Source organism: Terrapene carolina, unplaced genomic scaffold (genome assembly GCF_002925995.2).
Source record: "Terrapene carolina triunguis isolate 2854851 unplaced genomic scaffold, T_m_triunguis-2.0 Scaffold148, whole genome shotgun sequence".
Taxonomy (NCBI): domain Eukaryota; kingdom Metazoa; phylum Chordata; order Testudines; family Emydidae; genus Terrapene; species Terrapene triunguis.
Genome location: NW_020664499.1, coordinates 845,156 through 869,930, shown reverse-complemented (window position 1 = coordinate 869,930; position 24,775 = coordinate 845,156). Strand labels below are relative to the sequence as shown.

At 39.0% G+C, this 24,775-nt stretch overlaps 1 protein-coding gene across 1 annotated transcript in view; it reads left to right on the top strand.

Moving 5' to 3' along the window:
• The window catches only part of LOC112118557 (proto-oncogene tyrosine-protein kinase receptor Ret), a 119,563-nt gene that overhangs the window by 37,536 nt on the left and 57,252 nt on the right, over nucleotides 1-24,775 (top strand). Inside the window, exon 2 of the mRNA XM_026653773.1 lies at nucleotides 24,394-24,645. Within this exon, the coding sequence (XP_026509558.1) occupies nucleotides 24,394-24,645 (252 nt within the window). The remainder of the gene's footprint in view (nucleotides 1-24,393; nucleotides 24,646-24,775) is intronic.

Genomic DNA, 24,775 nt, shown 5'->3' with positions numbered 1-24,775 from the left:
TATGTATAGTTGGGATTATGTTTTCCAATGTGCATTACTTTGCATTTATCAACACTGAATTTTATCTGCAATTTTGTTGCCTAATCATCAAGTTTTGTGAGATTCATTTGTAATTCTTTGCAGTCAGCTTTGGGCTTAACTACTTTGAGTAATTTTGTATTATCTGCAAATTTTGCCACCTCACTGTTTACCCTTTTCCCCAGATCATTTATGATTATGTTGAACTGTATAAGTCTCAGTACAGATCCCTGGGGGACCCTGCTATTTACCTCTCTCCAGCATGAAGACTGACCATTTATTCCTACCCTTTGTTTCCTATTTTTTAACCAGTTACTGATTCATGAGGACCTTCCCTCTTATCCCATGACTTCTTACTTCTTTCAAGAGCCTTTGGTGAGGGACCTTGTCAAAGGCTTTCTGAAAGTCCAAGTACACTATATCCACTGGATCACCCTTGTCCATGTTTGTTTGACACCCCCCCCCCCCCCAAGAATTCTAATAAATTTATTCACCATGATTTCCCTTTAAAAGCCTTGTTGATCTTGCAGCAAATCATGTTCATCTATGTGTCTGAAAATTCTATTATTTACTGTAGTTTCAATCAATTTGCCTGGTACTGAAGTTAGGCTTACGGGCCTGTAATTGCCAGGATTGCCTCTGGAGCCTTTTTTTAAAAATCGGTGTTACATTAGCTATCCTCCAGTCATCTGGAACAGAGATTGATTTAAATAAGTTTCATACCTCAATTAGTAGTTCTGCAATATCATATTTGAGTTCCTTCAGATCGCCTGGGTGAATATCATCACGTTCTGGTGACTTATTACTGTTTGTTTGATCAATTTGTTCCAAAACCTCCTCTTTGATGTCTTCATCTGGAACAGTTCCTCAGATTTGTCACCTAAAAAGAATTGATCAAGTGTGGAAATTTCTCTTGCATCCTCTGCAGTGAAGACCAATACAAAGAATTCATTTGGCTTCTCCACAGCAACCTTGTCTTCCTTGAGTACTCCTTTAGCACCTCAATTGTCCAGTGGCCTCACTGATTGTTTGGCAGGCTTCCTGCTTCTGATGTACTTAAAAAAAAATTGCTATTAATTTTTTGTGTCTTTTTGTAGTTGCTCTTCAAATTCTTTTTTGGCCTATCTAATTACACTTTTACTTTTGACTTGCCAGAGTTTATGCTCCTTTCTCTTTTCCTCAGTAGGATTTGATCTCCAATTTTAAAAATATCTGCTTCTAACTGCTTCTTTTACTCTGTTTAGCCCTGGTGGCATTTTTTGGTCCTCTTAGTGTTTTTTTTTTTTTTATTTGGGGTATACAATTAATTTGAGCTTCTGTTCTGGTGTTTTTAAAAAGTTTCCATGCAGCTTGCAGACATTTCACTCTCGTGACTGTTGCTTTTAATGTGCATTTAATTAGCTTCCTCATTTTTATCTACTTTCCCTTTTTGAAGTTAAATACTACTGGAGTGGCTTTCTTGTTGTTTTCTCCCCTACAAGGATGTTAAATTGGTTGCTATTACTGAGTGGCTCAGCTATATTTGCCTCTTTAACTAGATCCTGTGTGCCACTTAGGACTAAATCAAAAATAACCTCTCCTCTTGTAGGGTTACAGGACTAGCTGCACCAAGAACCAGTCATTAGTGGTGTCTAGAAATTTAATTTCTGCATCCCATCCTGAGGTGTCATGCTCCCAGTCAATATGGGGATAGTTGAAATCCCCCATCATTACTGGGTTTTCTGTTTTTTTGTTTTGTTTTGTTTTTGTTTTTTTATAGTTTCTCTGATCTACCGACCGTTTCACTGTCACCATCACCATCCTGGTCAGGTGGATGGTAGTATATTTCTACTACTATGCTCTTATTAATCAACCATTGAATTTCTATCCATAGAGATTCTATGGTTCTGTTTGATTCATTTAAGATTTTTACTACATTTGACTCTCTTCTTTCTTTCACATACAATGCTTCCTCCTTCCCAGTGCAATCTACTCTGTATTACCATGCTTCAATGATTATCGTCATTCCACCAAGTTTCTGTGATATCTATCATATCAATATTCCCACTTAATACCAGGCCCTCAAGTTCACCCATCTTAGTATTTAGTCTGCTTGCATTTGTATAAAAGCACTTATAAAAATTTTCGATATTTAGTTGTCTGCCTTCATGTGATGTAATTGAATGGATCTCTTTTTCGACTGTTTCTCTTCAATACCTACCTGTACTTTATCACTTTCTATCATCTTCTCTTTACCAGGATATAAGTATCCCCTTTAATGAATCGTCCCCATCTGTCCGAACCGTGTGCTCCTCTGTACCTGTTGGCTTTCTCACAGCCCTTGGCTTAGAAACTCCTCTATGACTTTTTTAATTAGACATGCCAGCAATCTGGTACTGTTTTGGTTTAGATGGAGCCCATCACTTCCTGTATAGGCTCCTCCTTTCCTAAAAAGTTCCCCAATTCCTAATAAACGTAAATTCCTCCTCCCAACATCAGTATCTCATCCACGCATTGAGACGCTGCATTTTTGTCTAACTTGCCCTGTGCGTGGAACTGGAACCATTTCAGTGAATGCTACCATGGAGGTCCTGGACTTTAAGCTCTGACCTAATAGCCTAAATTTGGCCTTCAGGACCTCTCTCCTTTTCCCTAAGTCATTGGTACCTACATGTACCACAGCCACTGGCCCCTCCCCAGCTTTGTACATAAGCCTCTCTAGATGTCTCGAGCGATCCACAATCTTGACACTCAGCAGGCAATTCACCATCCAGTTCTCTCAGTCATCACAAACTCAAATATCTCTTTCTAATTAGCAAATCCCCCATGACTATAATCTTTCTTCCTAATAACAGGGGTCCCCTCCCCTGGAAGAGTATCCTCAGTGTGAGAGGATACCATGACATCATCTGGGAGGTGGGTCCCAACTGTAGGATATTTTTCCCCTCTGCACCAGCTTGATGTTCCCTTTCCCCTTTGATGCTCATCAGCAGCACAGCAGCTGTCAGACTGGGGATTGGCACCGTTCTACTGTGTCCCAAAAATCTCATCTGTGTACCTCCCTGTCTTCCTTAGCTCCTTCAGTTCAGCCACTGTCATCTCAAGAGCCCGTACTCTGTTTCTGAGGGCCATGACCTGCTTGCCCTTTCCCAGAAGGCAGGGAACTGGATAGCCCCTACTCTGCTGCTGGACTTCTGTCTGCATTATTTTTACCCTTGTGTTCGTCAGCTTTTTTTTTTTTTTTTTTATTTTTTTTTGAGGTGGGCGTTTATTGGCTTAAGTGTAGAGAATGTTTGTTAGGTGTATATGACTGTCATACACCATTTCTAAACACTGCTGTTTTATATATTATATTTATGTATTACAGGTGTATATACAGAAAATCCATACTAATATTCTATACACACCCAATAGTGTATTATATCATGTTATGTATTTTATATATATATAAAATACATACATACTTTGTCACACATTGTAATGTATTAACCCTTGCATTAAATATTTCTTAATTGTATCTAACAAAGATTAAAGATCAATATCTGTTTGTTGATATTCCTAGTGTATTTGTTTGGGTAGAAATTCCTAGATCAATTAATGTTCTTGAGCAACTGTATGCACTTATGCATGTGTATAATCCCACACATGACATTTAAGTATAGTAATGTAAATTGTTTCAAACTGAATTTCAATACTAGAAATATTAATTTGTAGTCTTGCCCTTTGTTTCTTAGTATATCAGGCATGGCATTGGGTATTGACTGATCATCTAAAAAGCAGTTGACAGTTTCATTTATCAACTGTGAAGGGTAAATTAATTGTGGACCACAAGCTAAATATGAGTCAACAGTGTGATGCTGTTGCAAAAAAAGCAAACGTGATTCTGGGATGTATTAACAGGTGTGTTGTGAGCAAGACACGAGAAGTCATTCTTCCGCTCTACTCTGCTCTGGTTAGGCCTCAGCTGGAGTATTGTGTCCAGTTCTGGGCACCGCATTTCAAGAAAGATGTGGAGAAATTGGAAAGGGTCCAGAGAAGAGCAACAAGAATGATTAAAGGTCTTGAGAACATGACCTATGAAGCAAGGCTGAAAGAATTGGGTTTGTTTAGTTTGGAAAAGAGAAGACTGAGAGGGGACATGATAGCAGTTTTCAGGTATCTAAAAGGGTGTCATAAGGAGGAGGGAGAAAACTTGTTCACCTTAGCCTCTGAGGATAGAACAAGAAGCAATGGGCTTAAACTGCAGCAAGGGAGGTCTAGGCTGGACATTAGGAAAAAGTTCCTAACTGTCAGGGTGGTTAAACAGTGGAATAAATTGCCTAGGGAGGTTGTGGAATCTCCATCTCTGGAGATATTTAAGAGTAGGTTAGATAAATGTCTATCAGGGATGGTCTAGACAGTATTTGGTCCTGCCATGCGGGCAGGGGACTGGACTCGATGACCTCTCGAGGTCCCTTCCAGTCCTAGAATCTATGAATCTATGAATCTATGAATCTATGTAAGCAATAATAGATGAAGGGCCATGCAACCCATAAAGGCATACCGTGGGTGCATTATTGAGGTGTGAGGTCAAAGGCTGAGTGCTTCCTATACTCTTGGCACCTTTACTGCAGTGGTAACACGTGCCAAGCAGTACCTTATTGCTTTTATAAAATGTCTTGCTTGAAGAAAAAGGGAGCATTACTTTTTGACATGTCAGATGGAACTTGTTTATCATCTCATCTGCCACATTGTAGCCATAATGTCAGAGTGGAATACTCCAGGTCCACAAACCTACTTCTAGTTTTAAAAGGCAGTATGCAAAGAGGTGCTTTAAAACTTAGGGGCAGATCCTTAGCTGGCATGAATTGGCATAGCTCCATTGATTTCAGTGGTGCTATGACAGTTGACGTTGAGTATCTGCCCCCAAGTCAGTTGTAGCCATGAGAATCTAAAATGCCAGCTATAATGTGCAGAAAACCAATTGCCTAAGAAAAGAGCTATATATTCTTATCAGCACATATGACACCTAATCAGACTGGGTCAGCTGAACCATGTTTGTTCCAGTGTATGGTAACAGTTGAGGGATCAGCCTTTCTGTTGCATTGGTGTAAATCCAGAGAATTGCCACTGAAGATATTGTAGTTGAAATCAGAATACAGTCCTATAACTTGAAATCAATGTGTACTAGATCGATAGTGTGTTTAAAGAGGGGATAAAATGGTTTATCAGGTTTTTGTTTTTTGTTCCCCCTTCCCCAATCTTTCCTTATTACATTCATATAAACCAGTTTGTGGGCTCTCCCACAGGCTGCTATTAGAACCTGTCAGATGATGTTTATTCCAGAACAGAGCAATGTAAAAGCTATGAAACATTTCTACCATTACAAAATGCTGTATCCAATGTTACTGACCCTCATAACTGTGCCATCAATTGTCAAGCTGCAGACACCTTAGAAAGGTGTGCATATGTCCTCTGCATTTCACTGTCAAACTGAAAGCATACTGATATGTGAAAACTGCCTATTGTGGTTGGCTAAAGCCATCTGCAGCATCATTCATGCTCGCAGAGTTGGGTTTGAATGTGAGTGCAGATGCTTCCTCCAGTGCTGATCCATATGGATTCCTTTATCTACTACATCCTTCATTTTGCAACCCAAAATTCAGTCAGTCAAGAATGCTGTCATCTGATTTAACCTGCTGTCATGTGAAAATTTAATGGTGCAAAACCCGGTTAAACACTGAGACCAGTGGTTTGTGGTGGTTTTGACAATGAATGGCCCAAATATGAAATATGATGTTGTGACTTTGGGTGCAACCTCTGCCTGAAACTCCTAATCCAGCCTGTGTTTAACCCAGTGGCATGTAAATCCCAGGAGTTCAATGAATCAAGCTGGTTTGTCAAGTCCTCCTCCCTCCTCCTGGTACCAGTTTAGAGAAACTACAGCTCTAATCTTAAATCATGTCCCAGTTGGCAGAGAAGATGTATGAAAGGGAGACATTTTATCAGAAACCATAGCACAGGAAGATAGCCGAAAGGCATACATATTTGTATGCTGGGTCTGTGCTTTTCTTTTCTTTTTGGCATCCCCATTAATAACAGAGCACGTTTCCATTTAATCACATCTTAAGCAAGCTGTGTTAGGAGTCAATGATTACATGTTTAATAGTGGAAATAAGCACCAGCGAAACCAGTCATTCACTCTTACCCCAAGGGAGCTATATTTCTTGGAAAGCACTGATGGAAAATTCGATGTGCTTGAGTCTCAGCTGGGGCATAAAACCCATAGCACATTTTGTTTATGCCACTGTGTTCATGTCATTTCAGTGTGTGTGTCTGTGAACAGGAGGGGTTAAAGGTACATTTGTGAGCTTATATTTTGGTTTCCATCATTCCAATGACACCTACTTGCATGATACATTCTTGTCTCTTTTGCCCTATTGATGTTGTCGGGGGCAGGGAATATGAGATGTTCCTTAGATATGTGAATTAAGAAATATGACCACTAGATGAAATTACTCAGGAACTACCAACGTGAAGGGATTTGAAAAGAAAATACTCCAGTAAACAGTATATTAGGGAATTTAGGTGAAACAATATTTGATTACTCCTGTGTGTTTAGAGAGATTATATGATTGAGCTTATAAGCAGAGGGGGAAGCCTGAACCAAACCACTGGATCTTGACACTTTTGAAAAGTTTGTAGTCATGTGTGAACTTTGTTTGCCAGCCCCATCTCTATTTAGGACACATCTACACTTTGAGCTGGAAGTGTAAATCCCAGCTTGAAGAGACATTTCCATGTGAGCTCTGATTGGGCTAGCGTGCTAACAATGAAGTGTAGCTGTAGCAGCATGAGCAGTGGGAGAGGCTAGTTTGCCTCTATTATGTACCCGTCCAAGTTACTATGACAGGTGGTGCAGGATTTTTTTTTTTTTTTTACTGCTCGCTTGTTTGATTTAACTAGTGGAAAGAAAGGGGAAAAAACTGATCTTTAATTTGTTAGAGTTGTAAAGGGAAGCCCTGCGCCACAATGCTGTTAGTCAATTAACATTATATCACCTCTTTTTCAAACTTTGTTCGTACATATTCTCCTTTCTTCACTGATAGCATTTATAGTTTTAAGATAACCATGGTATACAGTATAATGGTTCTCTATTGTATAATAACAGGAGCCCTAGATCTATTGTTTTCAGTGCACTTAAGAGAATGTATATCTTCCACAATGTCTTGAGATATTACAGTTGCAAATGCAGATCTATACAAACTTTCTTTCAGGTGATCTTAAATCTTTTTATTTGCAGCCATAGCAGTGTTGTTAAAATAGGAATAATACCTGTACAAATAAAGGCTACCCAAACCTTCTCCCAATTGTTTCACCCCATAGATCACCTAGTATTTAATAACATAGAGTGGGATGTTTTCTTGATTTACAATCACACAACTTAAAGAAAAAAAAAAGTCAAACTATTCCAATGATCTCCACTTCCTGCATTGAAAAATGAACTGTGGTCTCACAGCTCCCTTGAGTGTTTGGAAGGAGAATAGCATCTCTTAATAATAAAGCACTTTCCTATGAGCGGTGCACATTCATATAATTATCGTTTGCCTGGCAAATTTTCAACCATCAACAGAGAAAGTTTTCATTGATTGCCTCCTGTTGTAAGGAAGTAATAATACTGCTGTCTCTGCCTTTCTGTTTTCTCTGATTTGTATAGTTCATGAAAGAGTTAGGGAGACTTGGTGGGAATAAAATACAGTGTGGTGTGGGTTATTTCCCATATCACTGCATAGAAGTACAGGATCATGGTCTCTCTGCATAGGCACTAAGTATATAGACTAAGGTTTTCAGAGATGGCTACTGATTTTTGGATGCTCAGTCTGAGACACCTAAAAGGAGCCTACTGTTCAAAAAGTGCTGAACCACCCTCTGAAACTGTGGTAAGCTGCCTCAAGTCAGGGACTCCAAATTGCTAGTCACTTTTGAAAATCTTGGCCATTGTGCAGTAATTTGGAAAATAGAATGTTACCATTTTGCTACAGGGTTGCAAATGCTCAAGCTCCCATGAAATGAAAGCTACATATGAGAAATATTGTTATAACTAATCTAAGGTTTGTTAGCCCTGATAGACTGCTGTTGATAGAGGAATTACTTTGAAGTGGTTGCGATCATTGGACCAGAGTCTCACTGAGTTGATCAGAAAGTGACACTATGCTTGATCCTAATCCCAATAAAATCAATGGGAAAACTCCCATTCAGTTTGAAGGTGCTGGATCAGTCCCACTATACTGTGGTGGGGAAAATAGGGGGAAACCATTATATATACTAGCAATGCAACTCTGTGCCAGGGATATGTGTGTACACATCTTTGTATAAATCTATACAAAATATGCAGTTGTGATATTTTCCTCCCAATTATCTTGTTTTATGAATCATGACTGTGTTAGTGAAATAACTTATTTTTTAAGTGACACATTGACACAAATTCTTGTCCCGTTGAAGTGAATGAATTTTGCCATTGACTTCAGTAGGACTGGAATAAATAATTTGCACTCACCAGTTTTCACCTCCTGGGATCTGTCCATCCCATAAAGTGTGTGCATTACTCCTACCAATAAGACAATCCTGTGGTTTCAATTATTGTGCATAAATTGAACTTGCTCAATTTCCAGTAATTTAGTGAAACTTACCCATTGTTTTCTTGTGCTGCTAAAATGTATACTCAGATTCTATCATTTGTTTTTTGGAGGAAATGTGTAAGAAAGCTAATTGAAGTACAACATGAGTTGAGAACTTGTATCTCATTGCAATATAGAAGGGGAGGTTGAGCTGCAGTGTAGGCATAACTAGATGGCAGTTATCTTCTGTTTTTCAGATTTATAATTAGTTTGGCAATTTTGTAACAGACCAGGAAGAAGACAAATCCATCTGTGCTTGTTGACTTCTCAGACATCAAATTTTCAGACCCATGCAGTTGGTACAAATAAGTTCAGCAGACTTCTAAATGGAGAGAACTGATATGAAGGATGAATGAAAAGACGCCTCTTCACCTCTGACATGAATCCAAACTTAATATTATTTTTTCAGTTTCATAGCTGCTTATAAGTGGTGTAGTGTTTTTCTCATTAGTTTTCACATGCACCTGTATTTCAAAGTTCCGATCAGTATACAAGTACCAAAATATCAGGGTTCTGTTTTAACAAGCATAACCAGAAGCAGGAAGTATGAAATGAGACAATCCTTGTTTCTCGTGGTATTTCCAGTCCAGTAATGCCTATCTAATTGCGCTGATGACTTCAGATTAGAATCCAAACCAAATCTGAACTCAGAACCTTTTTGGTGGTTCAGTTGAAGTAGATGATAAAAAGAAATAAGAAGAGGTGGAAGAAGACTAAGTTAAATAAATTCAGGCATACAGAACCATCTGTCATTTCCTTTCTCCAATATTTTTATGTCCTGAAGTCACAAAAACATTACGATATTGGGTACAGAAGTACCTAAGGGACATAAGAGCCTAAGTCCGTTGCAAGGAAATTGTGATTTAAAAAGAGATTTAGGTGTGTTGTGAAAATTTTACCCAGTATGATGTCATTCTTCCAAAATATCAGCTATACAGATACAGACTTCTTTTTAATGTAGGTTCCTGCCTAGGCTAAATTAAATTTTTAATGTAATGTAAAAAATGTTAACAAGGTTAAAAAATGAGTTTTGATTTCGCAAAATTTACGGTTGGTCATAGGACTTGTTACTATGAGGAGTGCCATTGGAATGATAAGTGTGTTAAAGTGTATTATGTGGATTGGGCCTTGGAATGAGCAGAACACTTTGTGTCTTATCTTTAATAAAATAAGTTCAAACCATGATTTTGGAAATTGTATCTTCTGTCTTGGTTGTGTGTGTTCCGATGATGTTGGGGACAACTTGGAGATGTTCCCAAAAGTTTTCGCAAGGAATGTGGAATCACATCCTAGGATCAGCACTTTCTCTGTTTCCTATCTAGTTCCTATTATTAAACATATTTGTGTCTGGAGAGAGGCGCTCTCATTGTCTTGCTTTGGTATGACTGCAAACGACTTAGAATCATGCCTCTTACTATTCATCCAGCCCTGCACAATCAATTAAGGAAACAAACCTTGTTTAATCCCCAATATCTATGAGACTTAGTGAACATATCATGCAGTATTTTGAAGAACCGATGAAAGGTGATTAGATTTATAGCCAGTTTGTCTGATACAGTGAAATGTTTTCCCTAGACTGAAAGTCCTTCTTTCAAGAAACAAGGTGGGTGAGGTAATATCTTGTATTGGACAAATTTCTGTTGATCAGAGAGACAAATTTTTTTAGCTGACACAGAGCTCTTCTTCAGCTTTGTGTAAGTTTTAAACCTTCTCTCTTTAACAGAAGTTTGTCTGATAAAATGTTACCTCACCCACCTTGTCTCTGTAATATTCTGGGACCAGCATGGCTGCAACATTGCATACTGAGTCAAGAATCATTCAGATAAAGTAGTATAGTAGTGTGCATTACATTCCTAATTACCAGGGTTGTCAGAGGGTAAGAGTAACTCATTTCAATGTGGTTTATTGATAGAGGGAGGAAGGGCACAATATCTATTCCCTCTCCCACAGATAGCTTACAGTTTTTGAGGTGTTCGGAGATAGTGCCAGCTCAAGTCCATATGTTGCCTTGGCCAACCTCCCTTCTCACTCCCATCCCTCAGTCACTTGCTAAAAAAGTTGTCATAAAGTGCTGCTGTTGATATTTTGCTCCATTAGGCAGCCACTTTTTAAACCAACTTTCATTTAAGGTCTCCAAAGGCTAATGGTTGTGTCTGAAATGTGGCTGGCCTTTGGTTGATTGCTCTTGTAATATTATTAAATGTCTTCTGTCTAGAAGCTCATACTCTTTTTGAATAAAATAAGTTAGAACCTCAAGCACCCTTATGTTTTCTTCCACACAGCCCCTTTCATCTGGGACCCTGCACCCCAGTCAAAATCCTTAAAATTATCAGTTAAACCTCCTTCAAGTCACTCCTCAGGATCGCCTTTTTCCATGTTGTGTACAGAAAACGGTAACCTGATGATGGCTAGATATATGATGAATTGTGATCTCTGCTCCCGATTGGCTAAGAATTCTTTGTTACCCTGATTTATAGCATACTTACCTGTCTCATACAGGTATTTTAAGAGTCATTGGAGCTTTGAGATCCTCAGATGAAAGGTGCCACATTCTATGCAGCAGAAGCACAAATTATTTTTTAAGAAGCATCTATAGTATGCCTGGCCAAAGCTTTCAAACCTGAATACCTACCATTAGGCACCTACATCCCTGGTTAAGCTCAGAAATAAGCGCTCTAATTACTTTTTCTGAAGGTGTGGGACACCAGCAATACTGGTCCTCACTGACAGTTGGAGTTGTTCGACATCTCTGAAAATCAAGCCAGTTCTACTTATATGTGAGTGCCTAAAATTAAACTCCTAAATCCAGATATGAAAATTTTGGTCTCTACAGTGCATTTTGCAGAGCGTGCTCCAGGCACTGTGAAAATGCCCCACTCAGAGATTTGCAAGAGGTACACCTTACTCTTGAGCCAGGCAAATAGAATTGTGTGATACCATGACTGGAGCTGTGCATTCATGCTAAGATGACTGTATCCATTGTCTCAGTGAAATCTTCCTGTCCCATCCCTCCCAGTGAAATTCAGCCAGACACTGACTCGAAGCTAAATAAATCTTTTTGTGCCTACAGGTAAATATGAAAAAAAAGTAAACTTTTCTCTCTCATTGTCACCTACGCAGTCAAACCTATCAGTGAAAATACCATAGGCAAAGATAGGGGTCATTTTCAAAGCAAATCACTCAGTCTCTGAAACTTAATCTCAGTATGGCCATGTCTCCAAATGTGTTCCCATTGCCTCTTAATAGGTCTTATGTGAGTAAAACTATTTTCAAAAGAATTTTAAAATCGTTAAAATCCTTTGTAATGCTAAAAATAGGTGCAATTCAATTATAAAATAGCTATTTGCGTTATTGCATACAAAAATAAAAAAATCAATGCTTGAAGTTGTCGATAGGCTGCCGGGTTTAACCCTACAGATGAATGTTAGATGAGTCCTCATGGTTTATGCATGAGGATACAATTTAACGCAATCATTAATTCTAGTTTTTATTGTCTCAATAGCATCTAATGGCTAATATAGAGAGTACTTCCTGAGCAGGTAGTGCCAGAAATAATGGTCTGGCCTATAGATTTGTGAACCAGAATTTCTATTGCTCTTTCTAGATGCTGGCTTTATCATTCTGCAGATGATCAGTCAGCTGAGGGGTTCCCAGTGTCGTTTTTTTACATTAGGCACAGAAATGTAGGTTACCTTTCACCTCTTGATTTCAAGTGTATTATCAGGCTGAGGGGAAAAAAATCTCCTATTGTCCAATAATTGTGCAAACTTAACCCTTTACAAATTTGCTGAAAAGACAGCAGTGGATATACATCATTCCCATGTAGAGCTAAGTTCATTGAAGTGATGATTTTCACCAGTGATGGTTGTTAGCAAAGCAAAGAGTGGAGGTATGGAACCTTCTGCAATGAATTCTAGCCTTTTTTCTTTTCCTGTCTCTCCCCTCACCTTCCAGCCCAGGGTTAGCCACCAGAACAAAACAGATGCAGGTCACTGGAGATCCAGACTTACACAGCACAAAATAAACTATGTCTATATAGAACTGAATGGGAATGGACATAATGGTTCATTTTTATATGTCTTCTTCCTGAGGTTTTTGCTGCCTTGCATATGCTATAAACTTGACCCAGGTGTGACTAGATGCCATTAACTGCTGTATTGATGTAACTTTTGTGCTGATGTGTATTCTGCAGTCAGTTCCCTTTTCCTATATTGCAGATCTTTACTAACCAAAAGTTCAATTATATTTGATTATTCCTAACCTTTTAAAAATAAGGTTCCCTTAAAAGTTATGGTTCCCGTAGACTGCAGAGATGTTGAGACCACATCACTGTGAATGGTCTCCTAGAATGTGTTAACTGCTTATGCTAAACAATCTGTTCCACTTTGTATTTAGTATTCTGTGTACATTCCCCAGACCTGAAAATCTCTGTGTAAGCTCGAAAGATTGTCTCTCTGATCCACAGAAGTTGGTCCAGTAAAAAATATTACCTCACCCATGTTGTCTCTCTAATACCCCAGGACCAACATGGCTACAGCAGCACAGCATACATGGTTCACATAGTCCTGTGCCAAAAGAAAGAAGGAATCGGGGTTTCTGAAGAACTTGCCAAAATCTACAGCTATTCTCTCCATCTCTTTCATATGTGTCCCATGCAGTACCCGGGGGGGGAGGGGGCGGGGGGCAAGTGGGGCAATTTGCCCCAGGCCCCCACGAAAGTTTTTCGGGGCCCCTGGAGCGGGGTCCTTCACTCACTCCTGGGGCCCTGGAAAACTCTCGCGGGGCCTGGGCCCACAGAGCTTCTTCCGCTCTGGGTCTTCGGCGGCAGTTCGGCAGCGGGGGGTCCTTCCGTCCTGGGACCCGCCGCCGAAGTGCCGGGTCTTTGGCGGCACTTCGGCGGCGGGGGCCCCCTGCCACCGAAGACCCCAGACCCCCTGAATCCTCTGGGCGGCCCTGATCCCATGCACGATATCCATAGAATATGTAATATTCTCTAATTGACTAGTATCATGTGGGGTATGGAGGTATGAGAAATCCAAACAATGTTGGCCAAAATTGCACTTAGTATAGTCATTTGCTTTCTGTCAAGCTGCATACTTCTAAATATATGCTCAATCTCTGGGAAAATAAATTAAGAAAAACATTTTAAGATTAACTAACACTTGTTTTTTAAAGTGATGCTTCACAGCAACAAGGCATCCCAACCTTGCCTTCCTGGTGGAGTTTAAAATAGAGGAAGGACACCTCCCAACATGATAGCAATTAAAATTAATTAGAAATACAGAGAATTGCTCTAATTCACCAAAAGAGGTAGAGAGAACTTTTCAAATGAACAAATGGGAATTAGGCACCCACCTCTCACTGATATTTATTAGGTTGGGACTGGAGGAGAGCTGGACAGGAAACAGTTTTCCTGTACTGTGAGAATTTTTGAGATTTAAAAAAAAAAAAAAAATTCCCATCCCAAAATGGGACAAAATGTCAATCTCAAAATTTTTGCAAACTGAGAATCCAAAAAAATTGCTTGTGTCAAGTCAATTGAGAGGTATTGGTTTGGTAATTTTGAAATGTTTTATTTCAATTTTGACATTTTGCATTTTTTACATGTTGTTTACTATAAAATAAATTTCAAAACAAAGTAATTTTTGCTCTGAAAAACTGAAGTTCTTTGTTTAGAAAATGTCACAATGGGACACTTGGACAATTTTGAAACTCTTTCAATTTTTTTTGAAATGGGAAATTAATCAAATCTGACCCTTTCCTGTGAACATGAATTTTGTTTTTTCAGGGTTTTTTTTTTTTCTTCCCAGCCACAATATCTAGGTTTTTCTCAATAGAATGCATGTGGAGTGCTGCTGAAGCGAATAATAATGAGAGAGAGAGATACATTTAGACTAAATTAAACCAGGCCAGTTCAACAAAAGTGTCCCAGAAACAGATCTGGGATGTATTCTACTTTAGGATTGCTTCTGCCTACCATTATCTCCTCAAAATTCCTGAGACATTGTAAGTATCACATTGCATGAAACATATGTGTTCCATTTACATTGCTGCTATTGCAATAAAGTCTATCACTCACTATCCCTTCTGTCATTTTTACATGTTTGCTACAGGTGAAATGCTACCAGTAATCTACTGAATTCTCTAAAGTTCAGATATAAACTTAGGCTATGTCTGTACTTGGACCTGTGGGTGAGTCCCAGCTTGAGGAGACATACTTGGGCTAAAAATAGAATGTAGCCATGGCAGCATGAGCCCGTCCTCCCATGGCGCTATGCTCTGCTAATGCAATAATGGCACAAACTTCACTCCGTGAAGTAATGGCAGAATTTGATTTCGGTCCTCATAAAGCAAAGAGTATTGGCTAAGACTTTATAAGACATTGTCTAGGCTCGAGGCATAACCACGTACAGGGCTTGATTCACATGCAGCAAAAGGAGTTACTCTGCATAAGGGCGGAATTGACTCCCTCATGGTGTTCATGGGGAGGACAGCTTTAACTGATACTGGGGCTACAGGACACAAACTGTGCTGGGCGTGCCCCTTTCTGTCTAGAGCTGCAGCTGTGGAGTGGAGGTGCACTGCTGCAACCTCTCTCCAGGCAGAATTTCTTCTGCTGCAGGCCCTTTGCCCTGGCTTATTGTGGCATAACTGTAGGCTGAATCAAACTCTCTTCATACTGAAGCATCCAATATGCATCGTTTCCTTGTAATACCTTACAGTGGGTCAAGTTTTAGCTCAGAATTTTTTTGCTTTTACATTTTTATACAGATGAACAACAAACTTCCTTTTCCTAACTGAAAAAGGGAAGCATTTATCTCTCTGCGGTGATATGTACTGTAATATGTACATACTGTAATATATCAGCTATCCCAATGGAACAGTTATGATTTAACCAAATTTTATATATTAGATCCATTCACAGATGTTCTAGTAGTATCTTCAAAGTGCATTATTATAGTACAGAGTCTACGTAATAGCACATATGCTCTTGATCACTATTAACATTCTGCTTTCTTACTCCATATCTCCTAATAATTCTCAACGAGGACTATTTCTGAGATGGTTTCTATTCCTGAGATTGCTCTTTTTGCCCCCTGAACACCAGTGAGGTGATGAAGGCTTCTCCCAAGAGCCCCTCATTTAAAATTCTGCCACCAGATTGATTCCCCTGCATGAAATGCAGCTTGTCCCCTATCTGGCTACTGTCAAATCAATCCTGTCAGAAATGACATATCCCTGGGACTCATCAAAATATTTCTGAAGGGCAATTTGATACTTGTGGAATGGACAAGATTGGTGGGTATTTTCAAAGAGTTTCCCCTGGAAAGGTAACTCTTGCAAGGTCCTAAATCCACATGTCCCTCCTTCAAACTATATGAATTGAACTCTGTTCCATACTGTCTGTACACTCTTCAGGGACTAGGTATAAACATTTCCAGGATGTGACAATATAGTGTTCTTGCCAAGTGGCTTCCTTGGTTTTTGGTCATGAAGAAGTGTTGGTGTTTAGATAAGCAGATTCCTTGATCTTCTCTTCTGCAAGGACCAGAAAAGCACAGCTTATTGCAGACTAAGTGGGAAGGGAGGAATTTTGTGGGAGCCCCTTGATTGCAGATATCGGTAGTGTATCCCTGCCACATGCTCTGAGTCAAATGTCAGGTAGTGAATATTCATATTGGATATGAATATGGCCAATAAACAGTAGTCAAAATAGGGACACAGTGCCAAACCCCTCATCTAACTGATTGTTGAAATCTGATGCTGTGCCACAAATGGTGGAATATTAACAGCAGACTCCCATGTTTATCAGCTAATATCATTTTCTCCTCTACTCTACAAATGTCCTGGCTTTAGAGTCAGGACTGATTAGGGGCATGTTATTAATGTAATTATACACCCATTTCAGTAAGGCATAGAGTAAATTCTTCAGTATGGATTTTGTTCCACATAAGGGGAAAGGTTTGTTTCTCATGAATTGTAACACTATCCCCCAACAATATGGAGAAGGCCTGAGTAAATTTTGCTAGAGGAAATTGGTTGTGTCACATATGTATATATTATTAGTTGAAGGAAAACCAACTCTTGTTCCAGTTTCCATATTGCTGCTGAGAATCATTTTCCGTATTATTTTAACTCGCAAACCAATTAAAGCTCTGTTAATGCAGTTCATATTTCAGCTCATGAAATGTGGTGGGTAAGATTACCCATACATCTAGCAGAATAAGGCTAACCAGAGCCAGTGGTTGCAAGTTGAAGCTAGATGAATTCAGACAAGAAATAAGGCACACATTTTTAACAGTGAGAGTAATTAATCACTGGATCAACTTACCTAGGGATGTGGGGATTCTCCATCACTTGACGTCTCTAAATGAAGACTGGACATCTTTCTAAACTATATGCTTTAGCTCAAAGAGAAGTTATGGGCGTGAAGCAGAAATTATTGGGTTACATAGATTTATTCTTTGGTCTGTGTTCTGCAGGATCAGACGATTTGATTATAATGATCCCTTAAAGCTTTAAAAATCTATTAATTGAGAACCTCAAAAGAAGACCATCTGTGCTTAGGTACCTGAGTACAATGCACTTAGATAAAGAGGCATGTGACAATTAAGGGATTAAACACACACACACACACACACACACACAGCGCTGTGAAAATAGTGTTTTAAATAAAAATTAGATTCTGTTATGTTTTCTAGCTTCCACAATCACAGAGATCTGTGCAAATGGGTACACCTAATGTTCAACCGGATTCTGACTCTGTTCCATAATGTCATATTGCTTTTTACTGGGGATATGTAAGCATAATTTCTTTAAATGCCAATGGTCGTTATACCCATTGATCAGGGAGGTGAGATATTCTAGATTCATTCAAATGCAGCCATTTGGATTCTTGGAAGCTCCATTGGTTGGTAACTTTGCTATTTGAACATCTCTGGTACTACAGCTTGAGTGTAGAGTAAGTGAAAATCAAAGCTCATATGTAACTGGATGAAACTGTCAAAGTATTGCATCAAATGTACATGTAAACGTAAAGTAATGGCACTGGAAAAAAAAGCAAAAGATTTCTCATTATTGGCATGATCTTTTGGATAATGCACAGGAACGTGACTTGAGAGATCTGGGTTCTGTTCCTACCTCTACGATTGATTTGTTTTCTAACAGATCAATTAATGTAGTCCGTGCTTCAGTTTCCCCTTCAGTAAAATGGGGCTGATAGCACTTCCCAGAAAAATTTTGAATATTTATTGTATAATTATTTGAAATTCTCTGATGGAAATCCCTGCTGTAAGTGCAAGGTTGTATTAAAATGTAATTTGAATTGCTTTCACATTGTCAAAAGCACCAAATCCCATTTTCAGAAAGTGTCTTAGGAAATTAAGTCTCATGGAAAGTTAGACTCTAGTGCCTAAGTGCCCTTCTGAAAACAGGGCGTAAACTCCTCAGTTGCTTAAGTGCTTTTGAAAATTTTATCATCCAGCTGAAAATGGATAATTTTTTCAAGAAAAATATGTAATGCATGTTTAAAAATAAAGTTTAAATGCTAAATATTTTGGCTAGCTCTGATTATAATGGCAAACAACAAATACACAGCTTTCCAAGCTAAGGCAGAACCTGAGAAAAAATAACTGGTTGAAATTTTCCAAGCTGCAAATTTTTCAACCAAAATGAGAAAACAAGTATGTTGAATACATGTTATATAAGCAACTGTATGAAGTGCGTTCCTGTGCACCCTGTAAGTAGGGCAGGAAGACGTTGGAATTCGGCTTTGGTTCAGATAAGCCATTGTACATTTGAATGCTTAGCTGAATCTGACCTGAACAATTTGAATCTGCAAAACTCATCTTTTTAAAAATCTGGCTCCGTGGAGATTAGATTTTTTCTTTTGATGTTTGAACTGCTTCTCGTTCAGGTCAGGACTCAGAAAAAAACAGAAAAATATGCGGTAATGTATAACATTCTCACTTCTGCTCCTGGCCAAAAACTAGAAGTGCCTAGCAGAATGATTAGACCTTAGACAAGTTTTGTTTTATTCCTTTTTAGAAATGAACTTTCAAGTTTTAAGTGGGTTTCTTTCTTTGTTGAAACTGGTTCTCTCAACCCAACTTTCAAGACACAACGCCACTGGCAAAGTAAGAAGAGTAGCAGGTGCAATGTAACTGAATTTTCAGTGGTGGTGATGATTTGTCAAATATTTTTTGACATGTTTAGATATCAATTGTCTTGGTTAATTAATCTTCAAGCACATCTCTTCCAATTAACTGTTATCCAAAGGACAGCAGTTATACTCTGAAAGATGACTGTGAATGTTGTATGGGATTTCTTGTTTATTTGTGTCTGTGATTTTCCTACCAAATTTGCTCACTTTATAAATAAAAAAGATGTTTCTTCTGGCACATTGCCAACTCAACTTGGGATCAGAAAGTCAAATTCTGCTCTTGCTCATTATAGGCAGTAAAAAAAGGTGCTGCAACTGGAACACAGCAAAAAAATTATCTTGTTTAGGAAGCTTAGCCAGGGTTAGAAGCCTCTCCCTCCTGCAGCATAGATGGCAGATGGATAGTTTATTGAGTTGGGTTTGAACTTATCAAAATTTAAGGAATGAATGTAACCTATCAGAAGAAATGAGAAGAAAGCTCTCCTTCAGTATAACAGACTGTGCATATAAATATAGAGTGAGGTATGTGTGTGTGTGTATGTATTTATAATCATTACGGTAGAGTTGTGACCTGAACTACCTGTTGCAGCTACAACTCTTGCAATGGGTTAAATTAAGCAGAAGCAATACACAAATGGTGGCTTACAATACCAGTAATTAATGTCAACAGCGTTGGGTAATTTTGTGATAGCTGCACCATTAATAAGTGTGAATGTCATTGTATTGGGTCAACAATTCAGAAATAACAGTCTTAGAAAAATAGCTAAATAAAGTACTGTAATGTTCCAAACATTCTAATCTCCATGAGATGTTAATGTGTTGAAAAGCTATATTGTTTTAAATGGTAGCTAGCTTTGTCACAGCTGAGGTGATGTAATTATGTTCCCAAATGAGGAAAGCACTTATGCATATGTTTAAGTTCCAATGAGAGGTAAGCATATATTTCAAGTTCAGAATATTCTTAAGTGCTGTCCCGAACCGGGATGTGTTCCTGAATCACAATCAAAGCCAAGACCCAATAAAGCTGCTAATTACACTGCCAACATTCTATTCCAAAGGGTTTTAGTTTTGAAGAGGGGAAGAAAAATCACCCTTTCCTACTAGCAATAATGTATCATGTTCAGCTTACAAGTGAATTTATATTTTTAACACATTTCACAATAGTTGATCATGCTGCTTTATATATGAGCCCTAACCATCCTTTTCAAAATTCTAAGCTTTATTTTCCACATTACCCAATGCCAGATTAGATTTTGGATTGCAGCCTTTTTCTAGCAAGTGAGTTCCTACTGTGGGTACTAGTTATGACAATTTGTGTTTGTTTGTTTGTTTGTTTTAAAAAGAGGAAGGTTAAATATACAGTGAATTACTAGTCCCTGTACAATTTAAATCCGTGATCCTGTAAACACTTCGGGGCTGAGTTCAGAGCCAGATTTTCAAGGGGCCAGATCCTCAAAAACGCTCAGCACCCAAAATTCTGAGCCCTTTTGAAAGTCTGGCCGATGATGAAATTCAAGTATCGCAGTTGCCACTTTACAGTGAAACTACTCAGATGCATAAAGTTAAACATGTTCATTAGTTTTTGCAAGGATCTCAATTACTTAAATGGAATGGAGGCGTTCTGAAAAGCACTTCAGTGTTCTAGACCTCAGGGTTCCAATTAAGTAAAATTCTCTTGCTGAAACACAGAAATCGTAATTGCTAACATTTTTTGACAAGCCTGGTTTGCTTTCTCCTTGTGATAGGACCACTCCTTGTAAGGTGAATGAGATTTGGCTCAGTTGTTCATTACATACTTTACTGGCCTAACTGAGTAGGAATAATGTCTCTATTGAAAATGCACAGTGGTGTATTTTAATGTTTTAATTTTTAATCAACAATCAATTCAGTACGGTATTAAAAGGTACATAAAGCAAACCTGTGTTTGAATTGAATCATAGGAATTAGCGATGGAAAAGTTCTATTAGTTCATTTAGTCCTCCCGCCTACTACTGGATAATTTATTTGGATCTCACTAAGAGGCGTTTCCCCCAATATTCAGGTTAAATTTAGACCATAGGCAGGGACCTTGCCTTCTTTTTGGTTTGTATAGTCTTATCTTCCTTAATTTACCTCTATTTTGTTACTTCTTGTACCACCTTAAATAATTTTTTTCACTCCTCTTTGCATCTTTCCGATACAAGTATGTCTCTCCTTAACTATGTTATACATATTTAACTCTCGTATCCCTGAAAATATTGAGTTGCAATGACGTGTGGAGATAATGTTTGTATGGCCTTCAGTTAGAAGCAACAGTAGACTGAATGGGCCAAAAGTATGTCTTTTAAAGATGCCCTTATTAAACAGTGCATGTTGCTGACAAAAATCTCAGTGCTGAATATCAAATGCAAATTGTTTTGGAGAAAGAAAAGAAAATAAGTTGGGTAATGGGGGGTCAGGAGTCACTGGTTTTTAGCTTCCCCATCCCCCACCAAAAATCTATTGTATGCTCTTTTTAAAAGATTACAGCTGGCTGCCTTCTTAATTCAACATTATTTTGGTAAGTTTTTGCCTGCTTTATTAATTTATTTAATGCAAATTACATGTAGCTAAATAACGGTCAACTGTAAAACATGAGGATGTAATTCCATGCAGCGATGCTGATGATGTAATCATGAGAGAGAGTACTGTGGCTTGTGTAGTTTTTCCAAGTGACATCATAGGCCTTTAATTCACAGTGGGTTTGCCATCTTCTTTTCCTTCTTTAAAATGGATCCTTCAGTAATGTGCAGCTGAGGAAATGTTAGCCCATTGCTATTCTGAAGATGCTTTGGCAGCCTACTTCCCATTTCTGTTGGGGCATCATGGGAAAATGTCCAGTAAAAGTGGGTCCAGTTTTGGGCAAAAAGGGCTTTGCACCAATAAAATGGATGAGGTAATATCTTTTATTGGACCAACTTCTGTTGGTGAGAGAGACAAGCTTTTTGAGCTTACGCTGGGCTCTTCTTCGAGTCTGGGAAACTAACTCAGAATGTCACAGCTAAATATAAGATGGAACAGATTGTTTAGCGTTCCAAGTCAAGAGGCCCATTAATATCCCTCCAGTCACAGGGAGGAAAAGAAGGGGAGGGGAGCAGCTAGGGGGCAAGTATTGTAAGTGCGTTACAGATTGTTGTAATAAGCCATAAATCTAGTGTGTCTGTTCAGTCCATGATTTTTAGTGTCCAGCAAAGTTATGAATTTAAGCTTCCAGACTCAACTTTTGAAAGTGTTGTATAGGTTTCTATGAGGACTCATAGGTCAGATATAGGGTGATCGCTTTGTGAAAAGTGTTCACCCATAGGTGATGTGGTGTTTTGTCTTTTATCGTTTTCCTGTGTGAGCTCATTTGAGAGCATAGTGATTGTCAGTCACTAAGATACCACAGACTATGCTGCGAGGAGAAAGTCCAGGATATACACCTTGACACACTCAAAACTGCCTTCACCAAACAAGGACACTCCACCACAAAAATAGATCACATCATGGAATGGCCCACCCAAATACCTCAAGAGAACCTGCTTCAATACAGAAATAAACCCCCCTTTAACCGCACACCCCTAGTTGTCACCTGCCACTACAGGGAACCCAGAGTATCAAACAACTACAAGCCATACACGATGAGAACTCCATCCTGAAATAAATCTTTCCTGAACCCCCTCTTCTGGACTGCAAACAGCCCCCCAAGCTCATCATCAGAAGCAAGCTCCCCACAGACCAGGACAGGCCAAATCAAAGCTGTACCAGACCCTGCCAGAACAACATGCAAAAACTGCAGACATATTTCCACTGCTACAATGATCAACCCCGCCCCACACACACCACACACACCACAACACATCTTTCAAGATCCAGGGGTCCTACACATGCCTATCACAACATGTATTGTATGCATCCAGTGCACTAAATGCCCTAATATCAACTATGTGGGGTGAAACCAGACAATCACTACACTCTCAAATGAATTCATACAGGGTGAATGCATCCTAATTAATGTAAATGTCTACAACCAGGGAGAGGAAATAAACAGTACAGAGGCACAATGGGTCAGTCGGACCCATTGCATTAGAGAGAGAGTAAATTCCTTTAGCCTTAATTGGTGTTATCAATCCTGAGTTTTTATATCTCTGACACCTAAAATCTTTGTATGAGTTGTAAATTTACTTAAGCACCTCCATGGGGAACAGAACATTGATAATAGAGGGCTCTTCAATCTACTGACCAAAGATAAAACAAGATCCAGTGGCTGAAAGTTGAAGCTAGATAAATTCAGCTTAGAAATAAGGTGCACATTTTCAAAAGTGAGGGTAATTAATCATTGGAAGAATTTTATGAAAGGCTGGGGTAAATTTTTTCCCATTTCTGAACATTTTAAAAACAAGATTGGGTGTTTTCTAAAAAGATATGCTCCAGCTCAAACAGGAGTTAATTCAGGGAAGTCCCATGACCTGTGTTATGCAGGAAAGTCAGACTGGTCCCTTCTGGCCTGATAATCTATGGATTTATTTAATGGCGTGGAGTACCATTTACTTTAGAAAAGGGGTCGGGTGGGTTGGTTGGTTTGTATGGGAGGAGAGGTGTCCACAAGAAAAATCGCTACTTAAAAAGAAGTCCACACTAGGGCAAAGTTTGAAAGCCACTGATGTACTTACACATTTTTCATCTGAATAGAAATTGAGTGTTTGGACTGTGTGACTTGAAAGACAGAGGCCTGGTCTACACTACGGGATTAATTCGGATTTAGCAGCGTTAATCCGAATTAACCCTTCACCCGTCCACACTACAGAGCCAGTTAATTCGAATTAAAGGGCCCTTTAAATCGATTTCTGTACTCCACCTCGACGAACGGAGTAGAGCCTAAATCGATTTTGTTAATTCGAATTAGGGTTAGTGTGGCCGCACACCACCGAATTACTGTGTTTAAATTAATGGGGTAGTGTGGCCGCACACCACCGAATTAATGTGGTTAAAAACCGAATTAAGGTGCTTAGTGTGGCCGCGCACAATCGAATTTATACAACCTGTTTCCCAAATTCGAATTATCTAAATTCGGATTAATCCTGTGGTGTAGACATACCCTGAGATTCAGCTTAGGGCAATACCTCCTAATGTTTTTTCATCTAACTGTATTTATTTCCTCAATAAGATTTCACCATAAATGATATTATTCAGAGAAGAAAACAATTTGTGTGAGAATGGAAAAGCAGCTGGGAATTGCTGATGTGAGTTTATCTGAAGTTTGACAAGAAATGCTCCATTAGGCTCTCTGCTGTGGCTATGGTCTTGTTTACAACTAAGCAATTTGGCTTCCAGGGGGAATTCTCGTTGCTTGTACATAAATTATGGGTCAAATCCTCAACTGATATACACTGAGGTAGCGCCATTGAACTCAGTAGAGCTATACCAATTTACACCAGCTCAGGATCTGGGTCCGCTGTTATATCTTCCTATGCACTTACTAAATGGAGCTTCCAGTTCTTTAGAAATGCACCTCTTACGACAGTGTCTACCCAGAGTTCATTCAGCTTTAACAATTCTCCTGTTTGTGTTCCTTTGCAGCTTCCTTTGGTCTCTACTTCCCTAGGAAAGATTATTCGGAGACTGTCTACATTGATCAGCCAGCGGGTACGCCGCTACTGCACATCCGTGCCTTGAGGGATTCACATGGGGAGGTGGCCCACTTTCAGCTCTGCCAGCAGCTCTTTATCTATCGCGTTGGACCCTATGAAAATCATTGGTTTCAAATAAAAGAAAAAACCGGGCTTCTCTACCTCAATAAGAGTCTGGATAGAGGAGACTTCGATATCCTGTGTAAGTCTGAGAGGAGTAGCTACAGTTGCGATAATGTCCAGAGTTGAAGCTAAGCACTTACATCTAATGGGATTTATCCAGCAGCATATGAATAGCAAACCAATACTTAGGGATCAGACTGGAAGAACTG